Raw genomic sequence first — 26936 nt, forward strand, 5'->3', positions numbered from 1 at the left:
AAAGGAATACCTTAGTTTCCATGGAGCTCCTCTAGTTTTCATGGGCTTGTTTGTAGGTTAGAACAGTACTGTGGGTAATGAAAATGCACTGAAATAAATGGAGCACAGAAAAGCAATGTAAAAAGATATTGAAGAAGAAAGAAATTACACAGTAAAGAATAATTAACATTAGGAACTACATAGGTAAGTACTTCTACAAGTTTTCAGATCACCCTGCCAGGTACATAAATACTTTTGTCTTCTTAATATCTCTGGATCTTAAATAGTCAAAGCCATTGCTTATTATTAGCAACATAGAAATTAAACATTAGGAATTGCTGTAATGTCTGGCTTGTAGATTTGTGTTTAGTTAGTGCTCTGCTGTGCCCCATTATTTCTGGACTGGCCATCAGGTGTACATTAAGAAAGTTTCCATGTGATCATGGACTCGTACATCTTGTCCTAACAGTTCTGACTTAAAGGACTAAATAAAATTCATCTTAAACCTACTCTTTTTCAGTTACAAGCCATTCCCCCTTGTTCTTGGGCTAGGTATCTCAGTGAATGAGACACCACTTCCTCCCCCAGCACCATAAAAAAATCACAAATATCCACAAATACTGTAGAGCTCAGCAGGAACACAACTGAGAGTCAGCTTGATTAAAAAATAAAAATCAAAAATCTTTCCTCTGGCAGAGAATCACCATTTTTATGGTGGAAGATGCAAAGCAGCAGTATTTTCATTAGCTTTACAGATTGCAAGATGCCAGCTCTCAGTGCTCAGTGATCTTTGTCAAAAGGCAATTGTGTCTGACTGGACTTTCCAGTGGATTGACTGTCTCAGCCAGCATCATGCACCCAGCTGTGTTTGAACTGATTGAGTATCCTCTGTACATCTAATTATAAATATAAACACTATCTTCCAGGGCTCATTAAGAGGATAATTACAAGTTTTGGAAACATCTCTAATGAAACCCTGCCAGTCTAGAACTGGAATTAAAAGTCACAAGCTAATTTTAAAGCACGATATAATAAGTCTCTGGACTAAATGCAGTTTTTTCAGGCAGAAGTTTTGAAAGTTACCAGAAATAAAAAATTCAGTAATAAACTAGAAGATGTGCTTTCTTCCATAGTTGATTTTCCAAGGAAAGTCTAACTTAGAGAGCAGATTGATGGTAAAGCTGAGGAGAGTTTTAAATGCAATAAACTCAGGTTTGAATTCTCTGTAAAAAGAGAAATGCATAAACACACAACTTTAGAATCAATTGTGGCCACTTAAAAATGCAGCCTTTGGTCAAGGGTATAACAACTGTGTGTCCAAGCAGCTGGTCCTGATGTTTTTGCTGCTCTAGAATCATGCAGACACCTACCTATTGTCCCTTTTCTAGCCATGCAGAGTTAGAATTCAAACACTGCTATTTTTTCTAGGAGATCTTCTTAACCACTGAAGATTTTGTTTGCCAGCTCTGGGGCAGTTCTAAGACCTGGATGAACCAAAAGGAAAAGTTGCATTTCTTGATGCACCCAATGAAAGTTTGTATTATAATATGTGCCATATATCTCTCCTGCTTTATGTGAACAGTTACAGAACTGGACTTGTTTGGCTACAAAATACGAATGTCCTTAAATTCAAGTGTAGCAGAATTGTGGTACATCTTTGGGAATCCTGGATACCAACAGACAACTGCAAGCTAGGTTTGGAACTTGCATTGGGAATTTGTTCATCATGTTTCAGTAAAATTTTGCATCTCAAATTTAAAAAGAAGAGGAAGTGGGTGTAAAGACAGGTTTGCATCAAGAATGTAGCACTTCTATTCAGCCTTGAAATAACCATGTAAAATAAGAGCGCTTAGGAGGTAAAAACTGGAACAAGTAATTGAATACATAAATAAAGAGTAAGGAGAATTTTTCGAGTGATTCACTACCTTCTTCTGTTCTGAAGTTTGCCCACCCACTCCTACATACCACCTCCTGTGGTGCAGGACATTTTAATGTAATGTGGGAGTTTAGCATACAAATTCCTACTGACTGCACTTGTGCATAGCTTCCCACACACCTTTTGAAATAGGGTGCCTTATTTAGAAAAGTAAATGAGTCCTATAGTTATGTCCTAAACTACAAGTGCAGTGGGTTGAAAATTACCCATTATATCCATTTCGAATTGATAGGCATTTCATAATTTTTAACTTTGCTACTGAGACAAGTTTGTACACCAGCTCTGAGCAGTTGGTAATGCAGAGAACGGTGGTCCTGTGCTGAGGACTGGAAAGCTGCTGATGCAGCATCTTGAAACAAGGACCTTGCAGAGGGTTAAACCACAGTACCACTGCAGTCAAATTTGCTCTGATGTTGACTCACTGCTTGCTTCGATGACACACACAAAGCTTAGGAGAAAATGAGTTCTTTCTCTGCAACCAATTCATAACAGAATTATAGTAAGGATGACATGACAACAGCAAAGGAGTAATTAACAGCTTATCAGTAAAAGTTTGTGACAAGTCTCAAATGACGTGCTCTGAGCTGCTTCAGTCAGTTTTGTGTCTTACAGGAAACTTCAGAGCCTGCTCTTATTTGCTGAAGGCAGCCAGAGCTTCCCAGTCTGTTTTGGTGCTGTCGGCTGGATCATGGTTGCAACTGGAACTCAGAGCTGTTGTAGAAAAACAGATGGAATGTAAGGTGAGGTCTAAACCCCACTGCTCTTGACTGATCACAGCAGAGAAAAAGATGGCATTTCCTGTTTTCAACCTGCCATTTCTTTGTAAATGAAAGTATTTTTATGGATTATGTGTTTGTACAGCTCTGAAAACTGAGTCTGAACCAGACCTTTTTATTCACTTTCTATTCATTAGTGAAACCAGACAAATCAGTTTAATTTCTCAGTTTACTAATTGGAGTACAGGAAATAGAAACAAACAATAACAAATTAAATTGTTTACTTTATTGACCTGAAACATTCAGGAAAGAATACTGACTGAACATACACGTAGCATTTACAAAAGCCTTTCTGAAAGGAGCACAGTGTCTTACTCTATTCCATTAATGTATCTTGCTTCTTAAGGGCTTGATGCTAAATATTAATTCCCAAAAACAGTCTTACATTAAGTATGACTTTCTCATGTATATTTGATCCCTAATCCTGGCTGCTTCATTGTACAGAAAAAGGGTGATGTTAATCCTTAAGTATTACAGAAACTGTATTTAGTTTTTCAGCTAAATAAAACTTTGAATATGTAAATATTTAACAGAGGCTAGAAGCAAAGAATCATAGCAAAAGTATTTCTTCTTGTGCACCTCACTGTTTCGTGCTTCTGAAAAACACTTGCTAGTAGTTGGTCACACTGGGGCATACATACAACAGGTCATTATTACACTGGAAAAATTTACTTATTTTATGGATTAACAAAATTGCAATTTTTTTTGTAATAAATTTGGTAAAACTCTAACTTTTGCTAGACCAAACTATTTCCTTACCTAAATCCTATAAATGTCAAAAGGTATAAATTTTACTTTACAAATGGAATCCTTCTAGACTGATCATAAACATATGAATTGGGTAATAAAACTTGTCTTGTTCTACTGCTAAGCTGCAACAGAGAAATTCTTGTGTAAACTAGGTGATATTCTTGTTTTAGAAGTGTATACTACTGTCTTGTGTGCTTATGTCCTTGTCTCAGTGGTAATAAAGTAGTGATCCTCCTCAGAAAGTTAGTAACAAAAACAGCTGGAAAAGAAATAACATGATGACCTTGCATTTATTGTACAGGCTGTTCTGAACAGGGAGATGAAGTAAACTATGGTCTGTATTCTTAAAATGGAAGACATGAAAAAATGGCAAAATACAGTGAAACTTGTCCTTAGGTGAGTCTCTTCTCCTTAGCTGGGAACTGAGACATCTTCAGAGCTGTAGCCTAGAGACCAGACCTGGGCAAGTCACTCACCATGAGTAGTAGAGGTCTCTGAAACCTGCAGTGCTAAATGGCTTCTAGCTAAGTAGAATTTGAAAAAAGGAGACAATGTTTCCTATCTCCACATGTAAATCCAAATCCTCTACTGCTTCTCACAGGAAACATTTTCCTTAGACGTGATCTATACATGGATCCCGTGCAAATAGTTGATAACTTTAGTATTCCCAGACAGCTGCAGTCTTTACTGTTTAGGAGTCCAACACCACACTCTTCTGGCCAGGAAGCCTTCAGTTAGCTCTTGCCATGTAGATTTTGATGGAGGATGCCAGTAACTGCAGTCCAGCATGCTACATGTTTTTTTCTTTCTCACTCATGCAGTCAGAATTTTCCTTTTGCTTTGATGAATTATATTTTAAAAACAAACACAAATACATCATAGCCCCACAGACATCATTCTATCAGCCCAGCCTCTCATTTCTTCCTGCTGCCTGACATTTCAGTTCTCTTTTCTCATTTCCTGACACCCTTAAGCTGTCAGCTAAATTCTGTCTTTGTATAGGCATCCCTGCTAAGAAAACATGGGTTTCTTTAAGGTAATTTGCCATTATTGAAGCACTTGTTCTCTCTCCAAAAAGACTCTACATAACACTTGATTGTCTAGAATTTGCTTCTGTCTGTGTGGAAGATTTTCATGCTGTGTTTGGCTTTTGAAGGTTTATTTTTGCATAGGTGCTGAGATTAAGCATCATTTAAGCAAGAAAAAAAACTTGGGCTCAATGACAAAATGGTTGGAAAGGTCTGAATTGAAGGCAAGGAGGAAAGAGGTTATGTCACTGGATTAAGAGCCAAAACTAGACTGAGAAACTTCTGAATGGAATATTTAGTTGCTTCTTTATCTTTCATGTTCATAGAAAGATTTGGGTTGAAAGGAGTCTTAAAGATCATCTTGGGTCAACTCCCCTGCAATGGGCAGAGATTTTACGCTAAACCAAGTTGCTCAAAGCCCCATCCAACTTGGCCTTAAACACTTCCAGGGATGGGGTAATCATAGCTTCCCCTGGGCAACCTGTGCCTCATCACTCTCTCAGTAAAGAATTTCTTTATAATATTCAACATAAACCCATTGTCTTTCAGTTGGAAGGCATTTCCCCTCGACAAATCATGTCCTGTTTTATGTCTGTTTTTCTTCATCATATCATAGACTGGCATAAAAATACTAATGGATATAATAGAAACATGGAAAATGTGAAACAACATGTACTTATCAGTAGATGAAAAAACAAGGATGCACCTTCATAGTGGAAAAATGTCTTTCGAACCTAGAGTTAGTTCAGTAAGGTGAAATTACTAACAAGGAATGTATTATGCAGAAAATGCATTAATTCACACATTATATTTTTCTCAAGTATTCTTTCCTCCATCCAAGAGTAGCACAGCTGCTTTGCCTTCACTCTGCAAACGGATCTGCAGACTGAAGATGGTTTAATGACAAGAGAAAAACTTTGGAGTTAAAGGTATATATTAGATTAGATTCCACCTAAAGGAATTTGAACAAGTTACCTATGTCTGAGTCAAACAGGGACAAGAGTACTTCCTGCATCTAGAAACACCACAAGAGCTCAAGGCTGAAACAGTTACAGCCAGAGTGAGGATTTCACACATATCAGAGATTATATCATTCTTTGCTTTATGATTTTACTCCTACTGAAACCTCTTAACAATTCACTACACAATTTCTCCTTCCAAAGTCCTTCCAGACGTGAAATGTATAAAGCAGGGCTGGTCAATCCATGCTTTGGCACCTGCAGGACATGCTTGGGTTTGATCATTGTAAGTATGTTCTTGTGATGTGGATAGGCAAGGACCCCTTATTACTGCCCCTCTTGGCAGTGTTGTCTCCCAGATCCTACTGTCATCTTTCATCTGCACTGGCCACAATAGTATGTAGTCATAAGTATTTAAAGAGATTTCCTATATTATAATCTTGCCTTTTGTTTTTAATACAGGTACAAAGGCTCTGCTAGCACAGCTAAGATAACAGCAGTGCTCCTGGCTAATCTTGATCTGCTTAGACCTGGACTAGAATCCTTCTTTGACTACCTCAGACATAAAACAATCTCAAAAATACAAACAGTGATTAAAACACTTAATCTGTAGGCACAGTATTTTCATGCAGTCAAATTTACCATCTGTCTTGATGATTTTACTCACACAAGGTGACATTTTTAGTTATACACAGAATTGCAGCTTGGTCAATAAATTTGCCTTCCCAGAAAGGTTACTAGGTGTGAGTCAGTGGTTACAAGCAAAGTGAAAACTTTGAGGTACAAGATTTATCCATTATTCAGCAGTGCAATAGGAAAACAGAGCTGACAGCATTTGCAGCACTTTTTAAAAAAATATATCTTTTGTACGTCATACTACTATACACCAAACCCCTCCATGGAGTTGTAATGTCCACCTCGTGCTTTAATCTGAGCATGTAAATGGGAGTGAATATCTAATTCATGCCTTAGATTGTTTTACTCAAATTTGAATCAAGCTGGTTTCTTGCTTTTTACATCAGATAGAAGTTCCTCCAGTAGCAGAGACTACATATGTACAATTGCTTCAGAGCAGGTAACTTTTTGTGGGTATCTTTGTGGAAACTTACGTCTTCACTTCCCTGCAATCCTGTATCTCTCAGGTGAAATTAACACAGATGCCATTCAGCATTACCTAAAAACCCTCTGTAACTTATATACTACTGCCCTCTACTGCATATTTAGATACACATATATATAAACAATTAAAACAAACTTAACATCACTATTTTTAGTAAAACACTGCATATTAATTTCTTACATTTCCTGGGCTCATACTACATTCTGGTTTTCCCTAAAGGATGTTGATTTGGGAGCTAAACATTCCAGTTAACTCATTTGTTGATCTGAATGACCAAAAACGACATTAGTCTTAAACCAAAGTAAACTATTAACCTCGGCCTTTGGAGAAAAAGGTCACAACTCAAGCAAGGAAAAGTCAATGTACTTTCTCAAAACTGCAATCCCATCATTAATGAAATCATCTAAGATGGAACAGCAAAATAGCATCAGATGATCTGCAAAATCAGGATTTTTGTTACTTGAAGGTCACACAAGCCGTGCTAATTCCAGTATTACATCCATACTCCAGCATTAGACCACACATGTCTCTCTCATGGCTTTGCATCACTCTACCAGGCCTTTTATCATCCTGTCCTCCTCTTCCCTGTGCTCTCAGCCTTCCCAGCTTCTTGCAAGAACTGGCACATGACTTTAGTGCAGGACCTTCCCCATACTAATAGGAAGCTGGAGGAAGGCCACATTGCCCTTTTTCCTGCAATCATACAGGGTCAGGAACCTTGAGGCATGCATGAACAAGATCTGTACTGGGACAAGATGTCCAAATAGTGCACCTAGGGCACAGACAGGAACAACAGTCACTAACACTTAACTGGTATTAGAGTTATAAAAAAAAAAAACAAACAACTCAGATGTTCACAGTCTAGCATTACAGTTTCTTCAGAGCCACAATGCACTATTTCTAATCAGAAAAAGATCGTTTTATACAACTATAAAACTGTATAGTCATCATGCATGGGTTTGTGAATCAGTTTGGAAACCAACAGTGTAAAGGCAACTGCAGGCATTTAAAACACTTCACAACTGAGGAACTAATTTCAAAATAATTACCTGACCAGAATTTCAAGGCATCCTGTGAACTTTTTTTAACACAAGGCAAGCAAGTAAGATGCAAGCAAAAAGAAATTGAATTGTCTCAATCCCAGACCTATAAATTCAAGAACAATTAACAGTGAGCTTTACATATACCACAAGACAGTAGGTGCCTTTGGGAGATTAAGCAAGAAATAATTACTGAGAGGCACCAAGCATCTTTGGGGAAGCAAAACAACACCAAGTTTTCATTTCTTCTGAGAACTGAGACGGCACATTAATTCACAGTGGGAGACAATCTGTATCAGATCAACTTTATTATATTATCAAATTTGACAATATTCAAAATCTATTGAACACATTCATACACAAGAACATATAAAATGCCAGGCCTCAGAATATGTTCTGTACAAAATACTGGTTAGTGTAGAGCAGCAAAGTCACTGCCAAGCATTCCCTGAATTTAAGAGGGCCTTGAACACACTGTGCTCCAAGAACTACCTTAATACCAAACATTCCTTCCTTTGGTCTGCAAATCCTTTGCAATTATTGCTAGTTATTGAAGCTTTCTGTTTTTATACAGAATCACATAGTGACTCTGAACCTCTTCAGAATGACTACAATGACAGCTGAAAGCTTCTTCAACATTTTCTATACATGTTGTCAAAAATAAACACATTTGGTCCTCAAGACTAGTTTTGGTTTCTGAAAATACCCTGGAAGAATAAAACTAAGTGAAAATTATGGAAAGAGACACATAATTAATGCTTTAGGTATAACAAAGATACATTAGTGAATTCAGACATTTCAGCTGTGCAGCGTGGCAAAGCACCTGAGTTAATCCTCTTATCAAAGTGCCACATTCTCCTTAAAGATTTTTTTTTTCAGATCTCTCTCCCCACAAGAATCAAGACAGCTCAATGCCTGTGGCTGCAGCAGGTCTGTAACAGTAATGCTCAGGACTGTCCCTGCAGAGGATCTGCTGCACAGAGCAGCCATTCCTCACATGCAGAGTGCAGTGGTTCCATTTCTGCAACTGGAATAATGTGTTCACTTTTCAGTGAAAACTGCATCCTAACAGCAAGAAATTGCAAATTAAAGGGCTGACAATCATTTGGTAGGGGGAAAATAAACCCAAAAGCCCCCACACTTTCTGCACATAAAACTACAGCCTGCAGATGCACCATATCCAAAGAACACCAGAGGTGCTGTGCTTGCTCTCACACAATACTTAGGACTCAGGTACACACATTTCTTTACAACAGTACAACAAGGCTTTATACTGACAAACAACAGAACAAACAAACAAAAGCCTTGAAAAACCTTCAGCTTCATTTTATCACAATAACTATCACAAGTTTAAGGAGACATTCTAGGGCTTGTCTACTAATGGAAAACTGATTTAGAAATCCTTAGGTTAAAAATACAGCCAACTAATCTCAGGAATACAGTACTAGGTTGCCAAAATTAGGAAAGAATAGAAAAGTTGTGCTCTTTTCTTCTTTTGGGTCACAAAAAGTACCAAAGGAAAAAAAAAAAGAGGAAAAAGAACAAGCATTCTCCAGATTAGGTTAAGAATCATTTACCCACATTGTTTTCTCATTTTTCAGCCCTTGATGTCTATGTTGGTATCCTACAATACATCCTCCAGCTCCACTCAAATCCAGTGCTCATTAACAGGCCTTCTCCTTCAGCAAGAAATACAGATTGTGATTAGCTGCTTTCTGTAATTTGGTCAAATAGCCATTTATTCAAAAACTGAATTAGACCAAGGAAGAGCTTTATCATCTTCAAGCAGTCTTGGAACACAAGCCTGAAGCTTATCCAGCTGACAAGCCCTGCATCAAACAGATCATTGGCTAAAGGGCAATTCTTTGTGGCAATTTTTTTGGGGGGTTTGGGGTTTTTATCCCCCCTCTCCTTACTGTTGTAGGGTTTCTTATTCTGTGGGGATTGGTTGTTTAGGCTGATTGGTTGTGGTTTGTTTGTTTTTATTTTTTCATTTCAACAATTACACATTACAAAGGCTGTGGGCAACTCAGTAGTAACTCTGGAAAAGTCTAGGTAACATTGCTGCTGGACTGTAGGGTCCTGGGCAAGTGAGGACAAGACTAATGATCCATTATAAAAATGAGGAAAATGTCTACCTTCCCTCAACAGAAGCACTAGGGGAAAATGCAGAGGGGGAAATAAAGCTACATAAAAGAAGTTAAAACCTAGTAAGATATTTAGCTTGTTGATGACCCTACTTCAAATTGTTTTGAATTAACAAGAGATTTCTGAATTAAACCTAAAGTCTTAAAACTACCTCCTGGTTCAATTCTACAACAGCAAAAGTTCAAGCCCATCAGTTCATATATCTTATTGATATGTCCAATGGCAGAAAAACATTTTAGGCATGCTACCAAAATAGTTCAGCCTTTGGACAAATGCAGTTTCTTAAGTAATGAATCCTTAATAGTTTGATGAGTTTCTGAAACTCCTAAAATATTTTTCTTGGACAACCTAGCATATTGAAAGCATTCAAAGCTGTGTTTTCAGAAAACTAAGTGCAGTCTGACTGGGTGACTGGTTTAAAGCAAGCAAGAGAGAATTTTTGAGTATAACTATTTCTCCAACAGGACTTCCGTAATCAAGATGGTAAATATGATGGCCTTTAGGCCAGCACTTCTGTAGAGGTCAGAGGTGAAATTACTATTTTAACGTAGAGTAGAACAACACTGTAGGAAATTACAGAATTGCATGTTCAGCAATTTATAGGAACACTTAAGGAACCACATGTCCCAACTTCTTGAAACAGCAAAAATGAAACTTTTAATCTATGGGAAATTACTTTTAGTCCTAAAGCAAAAATTTCTTTGCAGTGTAATGCCATGGTGATCTAATCATGGCTTAGTCAGGTGACTGGATCAGAGCCAAAGTATTCGACTGAGAACAAGGTTTATACTCCATACAACATTATGCTGGCTTCCATTCCCCACTCCGTTTCAGAAGTTGACTTTTCTTTAAATACTGCCCGCCACCCGTTATCATTTCCACTACAGGAGGTGGTTTTCCACCCAGAAATGCAATTCCCTACCTTATAGATTATTTGCCAGTATTCAATTAGTTTTGATTTATATGCTACTCCACACTGCTACAGTTATTACAAGCACCAACCACAGTTTAGTTTCAGTCCCTCATTGAGAAATAAAGCACAGGCTGAGAATTCCTCAGACCCCAGATCGCATGCAATCAGGGATTCTAGCAATTGATGAGCAAACAATTCCTTCTTTCTAAAATAACCCAGTAGGGCTCCTAATAAAGAAGCTTCAAGTAATTCACACACCTATCTTTTCTCCTCCCAGGCTGTAATATATAGAAGTCTGGATTACAACAATGGTAGCACAGTTCCAGGCAGACCTCTTCCCTATTTTACCTAGTAGATATGCACATTTACAAAATAATCCACTGGGCACTGTGGATCAGAATATGCAAGACCCTTTAAAAAGCTTACTGTGTTTGCCAAATTGTTAATACCATTCCCTTGGGCATCCTAAATTGCCATCCTTCCTAGTCTTCCACTCCAAACCTGCAAAGACCATACAAAGGAACTCTGGGGTCTATGACTCCATGTGGTATGTGCAAGGGGCTGCACAGTCTCCAAATGAAAGTCTGTATGACCATTGGACACCACACCAGAGGCACCAAAATGCATATTTGACAAAATTTGCAGAATGTGAAAATACCATGAAGCATCATAAACACAAATCAAAGACAAACAATCATTTAGAACACCAAGCAACTTGAACACAACCTTTTAAAAAAGCAAAATAAATAATTCAAATATCTAAATATCAAGGGATTAAAAGGCATTTCCCCCTATTTAAGGGAAGGCATCACAGGTGAGGAAAATAACTATCAACACAAGGTTATCACAAATTAAAGAGCAGCTTTTTCACATAGGAGATAGTAGTATCATTGGACAGCATTTCAATGTGCTCGTTTCCTGAAAGCTCAAACATAACCACTTCTTGTTTTTGCATGTCCACCCACTTTCTACATTGCAAGGCACTCTGTAAATTCACTGTCCCATCCCCATCGCTGTAGAAAATCTTGGGTTCTCTGTCAGGAAAGCTTTCATAATGGAAAGAATCGGGGGTTTCCACGCCGGTGCCATACAGGCAGTGGATGCGCACCCCGGGCGGGGTCATGTGGTACACCAGGTGCTCCGTGTCCTGCCTCATCAGCCAGCCATCCTCAAAATTGATGTCCCTGTAGAACTTCCAGTAATCCCGGAGTGTGTAGTTAGCTGTGGGTGTGCTTACAAAGACCTTGTCTGGAGGCCACGTGTAGTTGTAGGGGAGCATCCAATTTGTGGAAACTGCTGATCTCTGCTGGTCTCTGATCTTGAGTGAGCTGATAACAGGGATTCTGTTGTTGTCACCTTAGGGAAAAAGTGGAATTTCATTATCCATAAAGCAAGACACCAATCTTAATCAGCAGCAATTACTAGCGCTCATGGTGATAACATGAATAACAAGTTTGTTCCTCTGGCATACAGTGACAATTTGAAAAGTTTTTCCTCATTTATGATTGTCTCGTAAATTAACTTCTGTAAACTGACTTTTAATAACTTCCAAAATTTAAATATGAGTTGATGAATGACTGAAACAAATGGCTTAAACTAACACATGACTAAGTGATAATTTATATGCACCTTTCTGCATATTTTAACAATTTTTCTTCCATCTTGACAAAATAAAAAACTGCTTAATAAATACAGTGATTACTTTAAAAAAAAATAACCAAAAACAAAAGCCTGAGACAGACACGAGTTTATATTCCTTGTTTGTTTTCGTTATCACAGTGTCTGTCATATCTCAATTCTTTTGTCAGCTGAACTTTCAGTTTTATTTTCTATTATTAGACCCAGCTGGTCCAGGTTAACCATGCCATAAAAAAATTAAAAAGCTGCAACTGAAACCACTGTTCCTGAAAAATATACTCTGGTGCTATTTCAATTCCATGGGGTGGCACTATTGCTTCAGCAAGGAAACACAAAGCATAGTAGTGCCATCTTTAGGAGGACTAAATGGAGACATTGCTAGTCTGAAACAGTAGAGAAAACTCAAATGCACAGCAAGAATCATAAAGGTCCTGAAAAATGGGTCTCATGGGTGTAACCACTTCACTGTGCACTCTCATCACTAAAGTGCTGAACACTGCTTGGCAGTTTTCAGCAGAGAAAGCCCAAGTTCTAAACTGAACAATGAAAGGAATGTGTACAAGATTTATTTCCAGTAGAATAATCAAACACAGAACCTGACTGTCCCAGCCTTCACTTACAGAACTGTTACAAAGTGCTTCTCAAATCCTTTGCTTTTCTCACAGGTGAAGAAGTACAGAATGGCCAACACCACATTTAAGTCAGCAGAAATAACAGTCAACAAAACATTAGGTGTAAGGAAGACACTGCTAACATTTCAACCTTTCAACATGTTAAAAATAGAAACAAACCACCATGAGCTTTGTGCCTTTTCCCACTGTAGTGGGATCCAGCAAAGCTCAGGTACAAGTAGCTGAAAGTATCACAGAAATCTCCAGAAAACAATTCCACCTGTGTACTGTTTACAACTTTGATAACACAGCTGTGGATTTGACATGAAGTTCCTGGCATCACATATTATAAACAGGAATGGGAGCAGAAAGAATGCATTCATAGAGTGCCTTGTCTTTCCTGCTGAAATGCAGTACTTTGGTATACTAGTCCTGATAACTTTAGAAACTCTTAAACAGACTAATGCCTTCCAAGGGCTGATGGTGGTGCTTTACTACAGAGACAGAAACAGCCTAAAACTGTACATTCTGATATTATGTTTGCCCATGTAACTTTCCCACGATTCTTAAATTTCTGCTCAAAAATCATGGAAAAACTAAAACAAGTTTAGTACAACAGATACACAGATTAAAACATTACATTTTAATAGAAATTTAGCTATTCATTATGCATTAGTAGAATTAGTCACTTTGCTTGACATGCATTATAAAGCATAGCAAAGTATGAAGCAGAAAAATTTAATCCAACAGATATGGGACTATGGAATTTCATATAATTGTGTCATTTTATGAGGTTGATATCAATATTGTTCACTTCTTGCCATTTCTGTAGCAAGTAAATATGTCAGACAAAGCCTGTGGGAAAAGGGCAATCAATTTTTACAGTGGCATTTCAACAACTTAACAATGTGTAAATTGGATATTTGCATTGAATCAAGTCTTCTAATTAGTAATGGAGTAGTGCACTACTGTTCAGAATCAAATGCTTTTGCTAAGCTAAGTATTCTTTGCTCTGTCCATGCATGGCTGGCTCTTGCTGTGTGTTTTGCATTTTGATGAAGTCCAATTTTTGATGTCAGCTTTGATTAGGAAGAAGACAGTGGATATCCAAAGCTAACAAGTCAGAAACAAGCTACAAAACCAAGCCAGAAAATCAAGAACTAAATGTTAAAGGACATGATGCAACAATGGTATCACATGATGGAGTAAGTGAACATTTTGCATCAGTCATTTTCAGTTACTTAGTGAAGTACACTGTGCTGCTTTGTTCAATGTTTTTGTTTTTTAGTCTCTGGTATATTCAGTGTGCTAAACCCAAGAGCCCAAAGATTAATTTTGCTAATCTGTAGAGCTGTAACTTTCACCTGACATTTACACTGTGGATACCAGTTCCCCACCATCTCTACAAATTTCCTTTAATGTTAACCTCAAGCAGCTGTGTGATCTTTAATCAAAAGAAACTGCTGAATGCTCTGGAGTCCTTGGTAGCTTTGCAATACTGAACAGAGTAAAATCAGGCTAGTGGCAGAAGGGACAGAAAGAGAAAGCATCAGGCCAAACAGCAGACAGCACAACAGTCTGCTGAAAAGAGGTCAGGAGAGGTCAAGAAGGGAGAAAGCTCCTGGTTACAGGCTATGAGAAATCTCAGTTTACCCCCACAAATATGAAAAATAACAACTGGGTTACAAGGCTTGAAACATTAAGCCTTGTCATCACTTACAAAAAGGTATTTTTCCCTTCATGGTACCTTAAACTCTCATCCTGCAGTCTTACAGTCAACAGCCTCATGAGTATCATGCACTACACACCAAACACAGGGCAAAGTCTCAAATTAACTACCTGAAGCCAGCACACGGAGAGTTTTAGCCACTCCTCCCCATGGAGCACCTAATGACACATAATCCTTGATGTACTTGTCTTTCCAATCCTGAGGCTGGCGGTTGAGGAAGTATAGGGTGTACATATTTCCCATACTGTGGGCAATCAGGACAACAGGGCTTCCATATTGCTCATACAGTAACTCTATCATCTTGCGAAGTGCCACAAAATAGTCTTCATTCTCATCTAAAACAAACAGATTGCATAGTGATCATTATTAATTGTGAATGCTGAGCTTTAAAAAAAGCTTTCAAATAACTGTGTTGAACTGTCTGTGAAACTAATAATGAGGACCTTAGAAATTCCAGTATTAAATGGGAGGGGTGCTGGTTTTGTGTGCCTATGCTTTGGTGAAATGGGTTTTTTTCTGTTGTTTTGTTCTGTTTTTAAGCAGGTTTTAAGTAGCAAGTTGTTTAAAGAAGAAAAAAATTAAAACAAGCTCACAACCCTGAGCTTGCATTTGCATCCAGGAGTACCCAAGTTCCAGGAGCTAAACAAAATTAAGTTTTAAATATAATTGTAAAGGATGGGATAAGAGATTCAACACATTATTTTCCGGCTAGGAGAGTCAAAATTTCACTAAAGTAACAGTATATTATTTACTTGGTGCCTTTCTCCAGTCATAAGGCGCTCCTCTTACATCTTCATCACGTTTGTAGCCCCAATCCACTAAACTCTGCACCAACATATAAAAGTAACTTCCTGTAAATATCAGATAAGAGAGAAACACAAGAGTAACAAGGTTAGTGTGAGAAGCAGCTGTCAGGCACTACTGCAAAACAAAGTTCCAGAGGCATTATCTGATACCACATGTACACATTAAACCTGCAGTTTGCCTTTAATAATCTAGAAAGCTGCACACATACTAAACAAAATGAGTTATGCTCACTATCCCCCAAAATTGAGAGAATATCACTATTAAAACTTCTTACTAATTGGCTGACCTCTCAAACATTTTGGCAGCCAATAGTAGTATACACAAAGTGGATAAATCTTACTCAGCAGAGGAAAGTTTACTCTTGAACTGCAACATAATAATTTCTGAGGGGTTTTTGTCAGTCATAGCTTTTGTTGATTGTGAATTAACATCAGGTAGGGTATAACAGTTGGCTGGGCCTCACCAGCATTTATGCTTTGAAACAAATGCTCACCATATACTCCAAGGCAGAACTCTGGAAACTATCCCAAAACTATTTTTGTTATTTCTGGACTAAGACTTAAGTAACTGAACACAAAGCTTTTATAGCAAAAAGGAAAACAGTTGCAGACTGCATATTGAAAGATGTTACTTATTGCAAGTTTGACACATAGGATTTAAGTATTCCCAGGACTAAATGCATCCGCTAACAGTGTCAGAACAGTCTACTGAACATCAGAGTCATATTTAAGTTTTGAACAGAACCTCGCTCGTTAGTTTGGAATGTTTATCATACAGTGCCTCAAGTGGAGTATTTAATCACAGCCCTGCTCTAGTTATAAGAGTGACCTAGTGTAGATCATTAAGCACATCACTGCCCTTAAAGAACAGATCCATGTTATACACCACGTGAAGCTCAGTGCATTACTGACTATTCAGTTCCTCACAGTCTTCAGCCACAGCAAACAACAACTCACAAAAGCTTACCAAACTCAGTGTTTTCTGAAACATGACTTCTACAAAAGCACCTAACAAACAACCCTGCAAACACATTAATGCAGAAAGCTTTTGCAGCACAAATGCCATTATATGATTATTCTGACACCAGCAAAATACAAGGACCTGCACACTGTGGTACCATATCTCCCAATCCAATTAACCCATTCCTAAGGCCAGAGATCTTATACTTACTCAGAACTTGAGCTTTTATTTCAGTTTTGCTTGTCAAGCTTCTGTCACAGAATTTTCTACACAACTCATCTCATTTTCAGAAAACATCTGTCCTCAATATGCCCACTCAGATTTCATCCAGCAAACTTAGGTTTGACAGAACACTAAATAACATGGAATTTTTCTGCCTCAAGCTATTAGGCCACGCAACAAACAAAACAATACAATGCAATGAAAACTCTTAAAAGACAAGTGAGCTCACAGAATTGTAATTTGAAATCTCATTTCAGAAGGTTGTTGCATAAAGACAAACTAGAAAAACCCTCCAAGCAACAAAGCCCTCCAGACACAGCTTGTACATACCAACGCTCCTTTTACTTGGGTCAAGAAATTCCAAGGAAAATGTCTGCCCAAATCCTGGGACTCTGATATCCACTCCATCTGGTGGTTCTGTAATCTTACTTGTTCGATTATATACTAGCCTGGGGAGGAGGGGAAGAAAACAATGAAAAAAAACCCATGAAACATGTTTTATTGCCACATGACAACACTCAGCTACACTGGGTCTTACATTCTGAGTGCAGTACAAGAACTTTAAGTGCTGTTACTCAGAAGGAGGAAAAAACCCAACCCAAGCAGACATGACCAGAGTACTCTCATGGCTAAGAGGTTATACAGCGCAAACAATTACTTTAATGCTTCATGTGCAAAATCTAAAACATTTTGCCTCTGTAAAACTGAACATATGGACATGTGACTGACCTTCATCTTTAAAATATAAGCTACTTTGTATAGTTCTATACCATTTGACTGTGCATCAAGCCACAAAATGGAAAAATAGTCTTATAAAGGGCATAGAAATGTCGCAGTAGGACTAAAATATCTATCAAATCAGACATCAAAAATATTAACTACCTAAAAACAATTAATTTCTATTTAACTAGAAATACGCATATCAACATGAGAGAATGCTTTATTTCCTGATTAATAACAACTGGCACCTCAGGAAACATGCTGAGGTATTGAGTGTTGTCTAGATACTTTTCAAATCAACTTAGGTTGTGAAGAATCTGCAGCATTGAGTCAGGAGTTTATTTCTTTAATCATCCCTATTATTATAGTTGAGGGTTGATTTGTTTTTAGTACTGTATCAATACAATTGCCATTTCTGAATGCAAGTTTTTGCCCCTAGATGGAGTCTAAGTATCTAAACTGATGCACAAATCTCTTAACAAAAATCTCTCCAATTCATAAGGCAGAGGGCAAGACAAACCAAACTGCTTTACAACAGCTCAATACATTCATAAAAGAGCAACATGCCAATACAATAGTTTCTAATTGCAACAGCTAATTATTTCTTGTTTTCATATATATTTCTATAATTTTTACAGGAACACTAATAAAGCAGACTGAATTATGAAACAGCGTGAAAGCTTTAAATTAGGCAATTTTTAAAACCAAAATATTTCAGGTGGCACTTCCTATGCATCACTTTCTGCCCATTTTCTCTTGTCCTATTGCTTGACAAAAAAAAAAAAAAACAAAAAACAAAAAACAACAAAACAAAACAGCAGAAAACCTCCTCCTTGAGATAAGGCCATAGCAGTGTCTGTCAAGTGCTCAAACCTACACTGAGTCACTGGTAGAAGAGAAAGTGGTAAAAACTAAGAGAGCCTCTGCTCCTCATCAGCAATTGCAGCTACCTCAGATGCAACAAAGCTACATCTTCAGACCCTCCTGTTAGCCTACACAGCAGAATTCCTAGTCTTTCCTCTCACTGGTCTTGAATTAGAAAAGGAATTTACAGGCAGCCATTCTGCATATCAGCTTAAGGAAAGTATGTAACTGCACAGAGCAACATTTCTGATCTTACCTGATATTATCAATCCAGCAGTCAATGATGACAGGCAGAAGCAATTCTAGGTTCAGCCAGAGTGTAAAATAACTGTCTGTCTTCTTAGAGCAGAGATAGTGCACCACCGATGGCTTATCTAACTTTGCTTCCAACTGATTACCTAAGTCCCCCGGAACTGAAAAATATGAAAAGGAGAGCAAGATATAAAAAGGAGACAGTTAATTAAAGCACATAACATTTTCTATTGTAGGATACACAGCTAAATACTGCAGCCCTTATATGCATTATCACTGTACCCAGTGACACCATCAGGTTTTGTAATTGGAGAAAAAAATACTATATAAGAAGGTACTATATATACATTTTCCACTGAAAATATATAGATATTTTCCAAGCTCATTAGCTGAGAAACCAACATGTAGATCATGATTCTGGATGAAGAGCTCCTAACTTCAAACAGCAGACTATACAGGAGCATGCAAGGCCATCACAGAATCACTGGGTTGGAAGAGACCCTCAAGATCGAGTCAACCCATGCCCTAACACCTCAACCAGACCATGGCACTGAGTGCCACATCCAGTCTTTTTTTAAACACATCCAGGGATGGTGACTCCACCACCTCCCTGGGCAGACCACTCCAATACTTTATCACCCTTCCTGTAAAAAACATTTTCCTAATATCCAACCTATATTTCCCTTGGAACAGCTTAAGACTGTGTCCTCTCGTTCTGTCAGTTGTTGCCTGGAGAAAGAGATTAACCCCCCCGGGTATAAAAATAAAGACTGTCTAGGACATTAACAAACTTATCTGTGTTTTCAAGTACAAACTGAATCTTTCTGACAGAACTGTTTTTTCAGAGCATCACAACTGCACATGCAAGTCTTTGTTCACTTTAAACTGTTGCCTGCAAACTATCAATTTGACATTAGAAATGCAAAAAGTAAAAGATCCATTTATATTATTTATCTTCCCTTCTTCACATAAGACCAGAATTTTACAACACAAGACATTGTTTGCTAACAATATAAAAATGCAGTTTCATATCTTTTACATTCAGGTTTTGGCAACAACAGTTTTACTTTTTTTTCCTTTGGACACCTTACATCAGTAACACTTTGAGGAAAGGGTCTATGGGTATTTGCACCTTCTTAAGGCATATATTAAATGCCAGTATTCATTTGACTAAAGTTTATTCTTCATTATTTTTTAAACCCTAGATGGAAACAGGAGTATTTTCCCAAAAATAATTAGTCTTAACCAAACACTAACAATTTTCAGCATCAAGTTTTCAGAGAAACATCTTATATTCTGTTACATTTAGTCATTTTTTTCCTCAAGAACCAGAGAGGCAAAAACATTTAATTATCTGAAAAGTTTTTCTGTATTAGAAAGCTAGAAGTTAGGTACTTCTTAAGGGTTCCCTCCACTACTTTCATGTCAATAAAGCCCCCTTTTAGGGTATGCTAGTCAATGTTCAGTTTTGAATTTTTTTAATGCAGGTCTACCCATACATTTGTTCCCCCCTATACCCCAGTAATCAAAACAGTTTGAGTTGTATAATACACTGATACTGAAGTAATGGTTTAAGGAAAGAGATAATATCTTTAGCAGAATGCCTAATTTAACTGGAAAACCAGATGTGCTTTTAGAAAAAACTTACTGCAGAACTGAAAAAGGCCAAAGCTTCAGATAACCACACTCTTACAACCTCCAACCACTGCAGGTTATGCTGCACCACAAGATGTACCTCAGGATTTCTTTATTAACTACCTCTACTTTCTCATTAGGTTTTTAGGGGCTTTATTTTTGTCACCTTAAGTGAAAAGTTAAAAGGCCCAGTAGCTGACCATGGTTTATTTTAGGTCATATTTCAAGGACTCTGATATATTGGAAAGCATAGTAAGAGAGATTACAGCATTGCATCACACCCTAGAAAGAGTTTACTGAAGTTCAGTCTTGTAACCTCACAAAATCCTACTTAGTAATTGCTTAGAAAACTAAAGCAACAACTTGTTCCAGTCTCGTGCCTCTACCGTATCAGTGCTTTCAATTGGAAAAGGAACAGAACGTAATTCTATTTATATCAATCTTTCATGACTGGCCACTTTCAGCAGCAGACCTGCCAAGGACAGAACAGGTTGATTTTGTCTTCAGTTTCAATACAAAACAAAGAAGAGTGACATTTTGTTCTAGCCTGAAATCTCACTTCCTTGGGTAAAAATAAAGTTCTTCCAGCAAAGATACCCTTCAAAGTCTTACACAAACATCTGGGGTATTAGAGTTTGGAGAACTTGCTGAGGTTTCCAAACTGCACTCAATCAATCACAAGCACTCCTGCTCAGAGCAGGGAAAACTCACAGCTGAAGAAGTTTCAGATTATAATCAAGATACATATATCAACAAAAGCACTGAAAGCAGGAAACTGTACAAAGTCTCACCTGCACTTAGTGGAATGATCTTAGATTAACTGCAACTTTCATTTAGTTAAGGTATTTTATCTTCAAGCTTCTGGAGGATAGAGGCTGTGCTCCTGTGTCCAATTCAGGACACAAGACAAGAAACATGACATACCGATTTTTACTCAAGGGATGATAAGGAATAAGATGAAAAATGGCAATTTTTTCAATTCTAAATAAAAGATAAGGGACAAGTTCTACCTGTGCAAAGAAAAAATGCTGTAGTTAAAAAATAAATTCTCATGTACAAGTATGATGCATGTTTCTTTGTAAAGCAGGGATTAACAAAAATGCTTTTGTCACGTTTACATGTCCATATTAACAGTGAAGCTGCTAATCACTATCATTCACAGCTTGGGGTTTTTTTATTTTCTAAAGTATACCCTGCGAACTGAAGATGGTTCATGATGAACCTATAGGAAACAAAATACTATAGGAACCAAAATTTTGGGTTTTGATATTATGGAAAAAAACATGCAAGATCTTCACTCCACAACCCACCCAGTTTAACAGTGTTAATGATTTACATTTTGGCTGGAGTGTTTTTTTATAAGTAACAGGTTAAAAAATATCACACTGAAGATTAATTCTGTAGGTTAAGGATACAGCTCTCCAAATTTTCTGTGGTGGAATATGAAAGCAGCACAAAAACATCTCTTCCCTTTGCTCTCAGGCCATACAGAGGATGTACCTGAGGGCAGAATAATCTGTATGCAGTTTTTCTCATCCTCTCAACTACCAGCATCTGTGGTTTCTAAGCCTTTTTGCTGGAAATATTAAAGAGAGTTCTTATTTTTTAAAGCCTGCAGACTGACCCCAAAATAACCTGTTTGTGAAGTTCTCCAAAATACATCAGCACTAGTTACGACCAGATGTCCAAGACAAGATCTTTGGCAGAACCCTGCTTCCCTAATTTGCAGCTGTGTAATTCCTCTATTGATTTCAGAACTGCAACACTTTGAAAAATTAGATTTCTTACTCAGCAGAAAAAAAGTGTTTTCATAAAATTTTGTGTTCTATCAGTTCTAGCACATCCTCCTTTTTCACAAAGATGCTAATCCCAACAGAACTCACTCTAATACATCAAATATAAGTATTTATAGTATCCTTGGCTAACTTTTTGGTCTTATGTGCCCTGACAAAATTAGTAGATCTTCCTCTAGGATGTGTTTTTATATGATTAAACTGTATGGAAAAACACATTTAGAAATATCACTAGAGTTTAAGAGAGGTAACAGACTGTGAATTGCAGCAATTAGCTTTAGGATACAGTCCTACTTCTGCCTATCACAATCCTTAAGTCTTAATGACAGATTCACAGTTCCCACCAAGAGACAATAAGGAAATTGCCCCCTAAAAGTGACTTGCCTGAAGACTGTTCAGATAACAAAGAAAAATATCAAAATACGAGGATCCTAAGAGGAAAAAAAATGTACCTATTTAATAACACGGTGGGGATATTTTTTTGGTGGGGAAAAAGAACGAGGGCTAGCAGCTGGTACTTTTTTACTACCTTTATCTGAAATGCAAATGCCTTTGGGTATTTATCAACTATTGTAACTTTTTAACCAGTATTATTTCCTCAAATAACTGTCATCTTTTTAGTTCTATAAATTAGTCTTCCTTCAAAATGAACCAGCTTTCCAGGAAATTAATTTTAAACTCTGACTACATGTCTCTGAGAAGGATGTCTTCAAGTAGCTCATAGATTTCATGGACGGCCACAGAAAAGGCCTCGTTTAAAATTAGGAACAAGAAAGCAAACAACGTCTCACATGATACTTCCAGATACCTTGGATCACATGAGGCATAAACATTTAAATCACTCCTGACATCTAGCCAGCTGACCATACAAACACACACAGCTCAATTAGCAGTCAGCAGGAATTCACAGGCAAAGCTCTTTTGCATGTAAATCAATTATTAACAAACTTCATTTAGGTGTCTTTCTAGAAAACTTTAGCCAAGTACCTAACAAATTGTTTGCAGAAGGTATCAGAACATTGATATAGTTATTGTGTTGAGTCAGCTCTAAAAGGTAAAGAGTTCAGTGCATCTGACACTGATCTTATAAGGATGGGTTATCAGCTCCAAAAACATCCAAGACATGAGATAGAGTGCAGTGATTATCGATGGGCTATATGAGAGAATGACGGAGGAAGAGCAGCCACAAAAACTACATGACATGAGCATTAAAGACAAGGCTGTTGAATATCACCAAACTGATAAGAGAAGTGTAAAAAATTATAGTTAATCTAAATATAAAGCAGATATGCAGAAGTAATTGCACAGAATATATGTAATATATATTTTTACTAGGTATTTTAGTAGAACAGAAGCCTTCAGTGGGTAATTTTCATTCTTAAAGGAGATTTTCCTGTATGATTATATCTTCCTGGCTAAATAGAAAACACTTTAAAAAAGGCATAAAAGCAAGTCAGCATCATAATTAGCCTCCCTTTCCCCCAAAACACCTGGGGAAGGAGTCTGAGACAATCACCTTAGGTTTTAATGAGCATTGTGCCTTGTATCAGACCTTCAAGCAGGCTCTGCAAGTAAGGTTCTGACTTCCACCTGTTTCTTCTTCTCTGATATCACTATTATATGAATACACTTCAATACTTTTTTATTTAAATCTCAGAAAATCAAGCAATCGCACTGCAGTATTTTGCTGTCAGTTACTACCCATGGCAATTTGGTGCTTGGCGTTGAATGAACATGAGCTCCAGGCATAGTAGCTCCTGCTACTAAGGCACCTCGAGGATGCACAGACCAGGTTAAAAAATAACCTGATCCAAGCAGTGTGGTGCCACTTTCCTTGTTCTTTGTGCCAGGTCCTCCATTAAAGTAATTCAACTACAAAATTAATCACTTCTTCCTCACCAGGTTATTTCCTCATGCTTTAGCAAGACAAAGGACTCCACAAAGTGGCCAACAAACAGGTACAAGGAAAGCTGGGTGAGCACTAATGAGCTGCTAGACTGGCACAGCTGCTCCACAGACCCACCTTTCACCTGAGCCAGCTGTGGCTCTCCAAATCTGAGCACTGTTGCCATCACAACTTGGGCCAAGAGTGAAAAGGTTGTATTCATGCAGCTCAGCTGTTTTCAGATGTGAGATTCCTCGAGGCAGCAGTTTTGTCAGTACTTGGGCAGCAGAACAAAAGTTACCCATATATGAGCAACACTCCATATTTTGCAAGATTCTGCTCTAGTTCTCCCCCTGTTACTTGGGTAAGCACGGATTGCAACTGCAAAGTGAGGTCATTACATAAAAAGTTTGAGAGCAAGCTACACTGGGTCTTGTGACCATCCCTGGTCCAAAACATTTCTGAATTGATCATTATGTTGACAACATTCCTTTAAATAGCATTTCTTCTTTCTTTATTCCTTAAGATCAGGTGGCCAACTTGCCACACAGAGTATGACCAAACTTAACTTCCCTTTATACTAAGATGTGTTGACTTCCAAACAGATCAAGAGTTAGTGTTTTGATCATGAGAACCTGTTTACTAGAAGATAAAAATTTATTTAAAAAATTTAACTTATATGAGAAATTAGGAGTCTAGATGCCAGCCTAGATAAATCAGGAGGATCAACTCTGTATTCCCACCTGGTATGGGCTCCAAATTCATCTCAAGCTTGTACAGGCTTGTATAATGCAGCCTTACACCTCTGAATCTTCTCAGCTGTGTATCCAGGTGATGTGGGTTTTTCTCCCTTCCCCCCTTAAATACATGTTAAGCCAGCACTTAGAATGATTCTCTAATTGATTCTCCTAAGCCATTCCATCATCCTTATCACAGTCATTCCTAACAACCTTATTTTAACATGTCACATATACAAGAAGGATGTGGACTGGGCAGCAGAAAAAAAAAGCATACATTAAAATGTAGAGACTGACTAGAACACTAATAGATGCAAGTTCTGCAGCATTTGATGAAAATCCATTGTAACAGCAAGAAAGTCTGTTGTAAAGCATTCTGGATGAATGTGTGCTCAACCACACAGTATTTACCAGAATGTCTCTTAAGGAAATGTAGGCCAGCCACAGTTCTTAAAACCATCCTTAGGGAACATACATACTTACAGTAGATCCATCAGTAGTAAATCCACACTTCTACAATCAGTAGCCCTTTCTCCCAATTGCTTTTAAATCTTTGATTACTTCCCAGATAGAGTTCAATATTGGATCAGCAACTAAAACATCTCTGTCATCAAGAAGTTTGCACCTGAACAAGTGCCAAGGCCTATTGCTACATCCCAGTGCTACAGAGTGGAAAGATGGCATAAAAGATTGTTTCTAACCTCCTCAGAGAGAATTCGAAGAATTTTTCCTGTTTCAACTCCTGCCTCTTCAGACATCCTTCTGCAGTTTCTATTTCCAAATCCACAGCTTTTCACTCAGTTCCACAGCCTGTTAAGAACTGTGGATTTGTACACACTGTTCCCTGAGATAATAACATTTTTTAAAATGCTGTGTTAGAGTTTGCCCTTCTAAGTCAGAAGTTTGTAACAGTAGTAACAAAGTCACCATCAGAGCCTAAATTATTATCAAGAAATAGAGCTTGAACTGAACAACAGGCCACTGATACTCCTTTTCCCCATATTTTTCCCATCTTCTTAGCTTTTCTTCCCTTGTGACCACCAAGGTTGTTCAATAATAAGAACATGCAGCATGGTGAATATGTTCACAGGACTGGCTACTGAGATTACTGTCACCAAATGCACTTGCTGTCTTGGGATGCTTAAGAATTACAGTTTCAGTAGACAAGTTATTGAATCACTTAAAATTTATTTATCTCTTCTTATCAATGGATAAAAAAAGCAACTAACAAATATTATTTATTAACTATTATATGAATATTACCTGCATATTCAAACTATTTTGTGATAACAAGTGAAACCACAGGCCAGTAACAAATACTCGTTTTTTACATTATATGATGAAATAAGCCTCTTTTTTTTAATTTTACAATTCAACTGCTGGAACACGCAATCACTCCTCTTTTCACATATGATTCCAACCTCTTTCACAAAAGGTTTATAGAGAGGAAAGACTTAAGCAGGGATGCTCTGGTGCTACTTAATGAGCTCGAGGCGTATTAAAGCGAGCCTTGTCTGTCCCCCGCCCGCTGCCAGGCCAAGGCAGCCCCAGCCTGGACCTCCCGCCGCCGGGCCGGGCCAAGCCGAGCTGAGCTGCCAGTGCCGGGGCAGCTGCGGAGCCGCCGCTCCTGCGGGCTCTGCGCCGCCCGGTGCCCGCGGAGCTCGGGCACTGCCGGTAGCGGGCGGGGCGCGCTCCCCGCGGCCGTGCCGAGCCCGCAGCGCCCCGGGCCCCCCGTGCCGCCCAGCCGGGGGTGGGTAACGGGGCCGGAGCACTCAGCCCGGCCCCGCAGCGCCCGCCCCACCGCCCCCCGGCTCTTACCCAGCACCACGGGCGGCCCCACGGGCCGGCGGCGCGGCGCGCTCCCGCCGCCAGGGCACAGCAGCAGCAGCAGCAGCAGGAGGAGGAGGAGGAGGAGGCTGAGGAAGGAGCCCCGTCCGGAGCGCGGGAGGAGCCTAGCGCCAGCCGGCAGGAACATCGCCCCTGCGCATAACCCCGGGGCCAGGAGCCGCCACCGCTGCGCCGGGGCTGCCGCGGCCCGGCCGGAGTGCGGCCCCGCCGCCCGGCACGGCCAGAAAAGGGCCCGCCCGTCCCGCCGGGCCCGCCCCCGCCGCGTCACCGCCGAGCGCGGCGGGCCCGGGCGGCCGCTCGGCCCCGGCTGGGGGAGCTGGACCCCCCCGAAAGCCCTGTCAGTGTGGTGGCCCCGGCTCTGGGAGCTCCATCCCTCCAAAAGCCCTGTCAGTGTGGCGGCCAGGCACAAGCAGCTGCCCCCGACAGGTCGGTTCTGCTGGGGCCGGCAGAATGCTCTGAGGAGGGAGACGTGCTGAGGGAGGGGAGCGTTTGTCTCTCATTATTTCGTCCACAGTTGTGTAGTCGTGATAAATTCTAACAGCGAAGTAATGGGCGTTTGCTGCAAAACATGTCTAAAAATAAGTAG

At 38.9% G+C, this 26936-nt stretch overlaps 1 protein-coding gene across 2 annotated transcripts; it reads right to left on the bottom strand.

The window, feature by feature from the left end:
• Window positions 1–7879: 7879 nt before the first annotated feature.
• On the bottom strand, window positions 7880–26559 carry PLA2G15 (phospholipase A2 group XV). 2 transcript variants are annotated; one of them, XM_088062444.1, is made up of 6 exons: window positions 26321–26559; window positions 18457–18613; window positions 16947–17065; window positions 15380–15478; window positions 14738–14962; window positions 7880–12005 (listed from the first exon to the last, which is right to left on the bottom strand). In XM_088062444.1, exons 1-6 carry the CDS (start codon window positions 26475–26477, stop codon window positions 11494–11496), a joined length of 1269 nt encoding a protein of 422 aa, XP_087918570.1. In that variant the 5' UTR covers window positions 26478–26559; the 3' UTR covers window positions 7880–11493. The 2 variants fall into 2 exon arrangements, with proteins under 2 accessions (XP_087918570.1, XP_014110949.1); XM_014255474.2 differs by lacking the exon at window positions 26321–26559 and adding an exon at window positions 23904–23967.
• Window positions 26560–26936: the final 377 nt, after the last annotated feature.

This window comes from Pseudopodoces humilis, chromosome 14 (genome assembly GCF_049639895.1).
Source record: "Pseudopodoces humilis isolate 2021_Gansu_Grassland_sample_001 chromosome 14, ASM4963989v1, whole genome shotgun sequence".
NCBI classification, from domain to species: Eukaryota; Metazoa; Chordata; class Aves; order Passeriformes; family Paridae; genus Pseudopodoces; species Pseudopodoces humilis.

Coding starts and splice junctions, on each gene's coding strand:
- PLA2G15 (XM_088062444.1), bottom strand. CDS start 26,477: ATGTTCCTGCCGGCTGGCGCTAGGCTCCTCCCGCGCTCCGGACGGGGC. Junction 17,066..18,456: donor TGCTGGATTGATAATATCAG/GTAAGATCAGAA, acceptor CCTCCTCCCCAG/GCTAGTATATAATCGAACAA. Junction 15,479..16,946: donor CCCAAGTAAAAGGAGCGTTG/GTATGTACAAGC, acceptor TGATATTTACAG/GAAGTTACTTTTATATGTTG.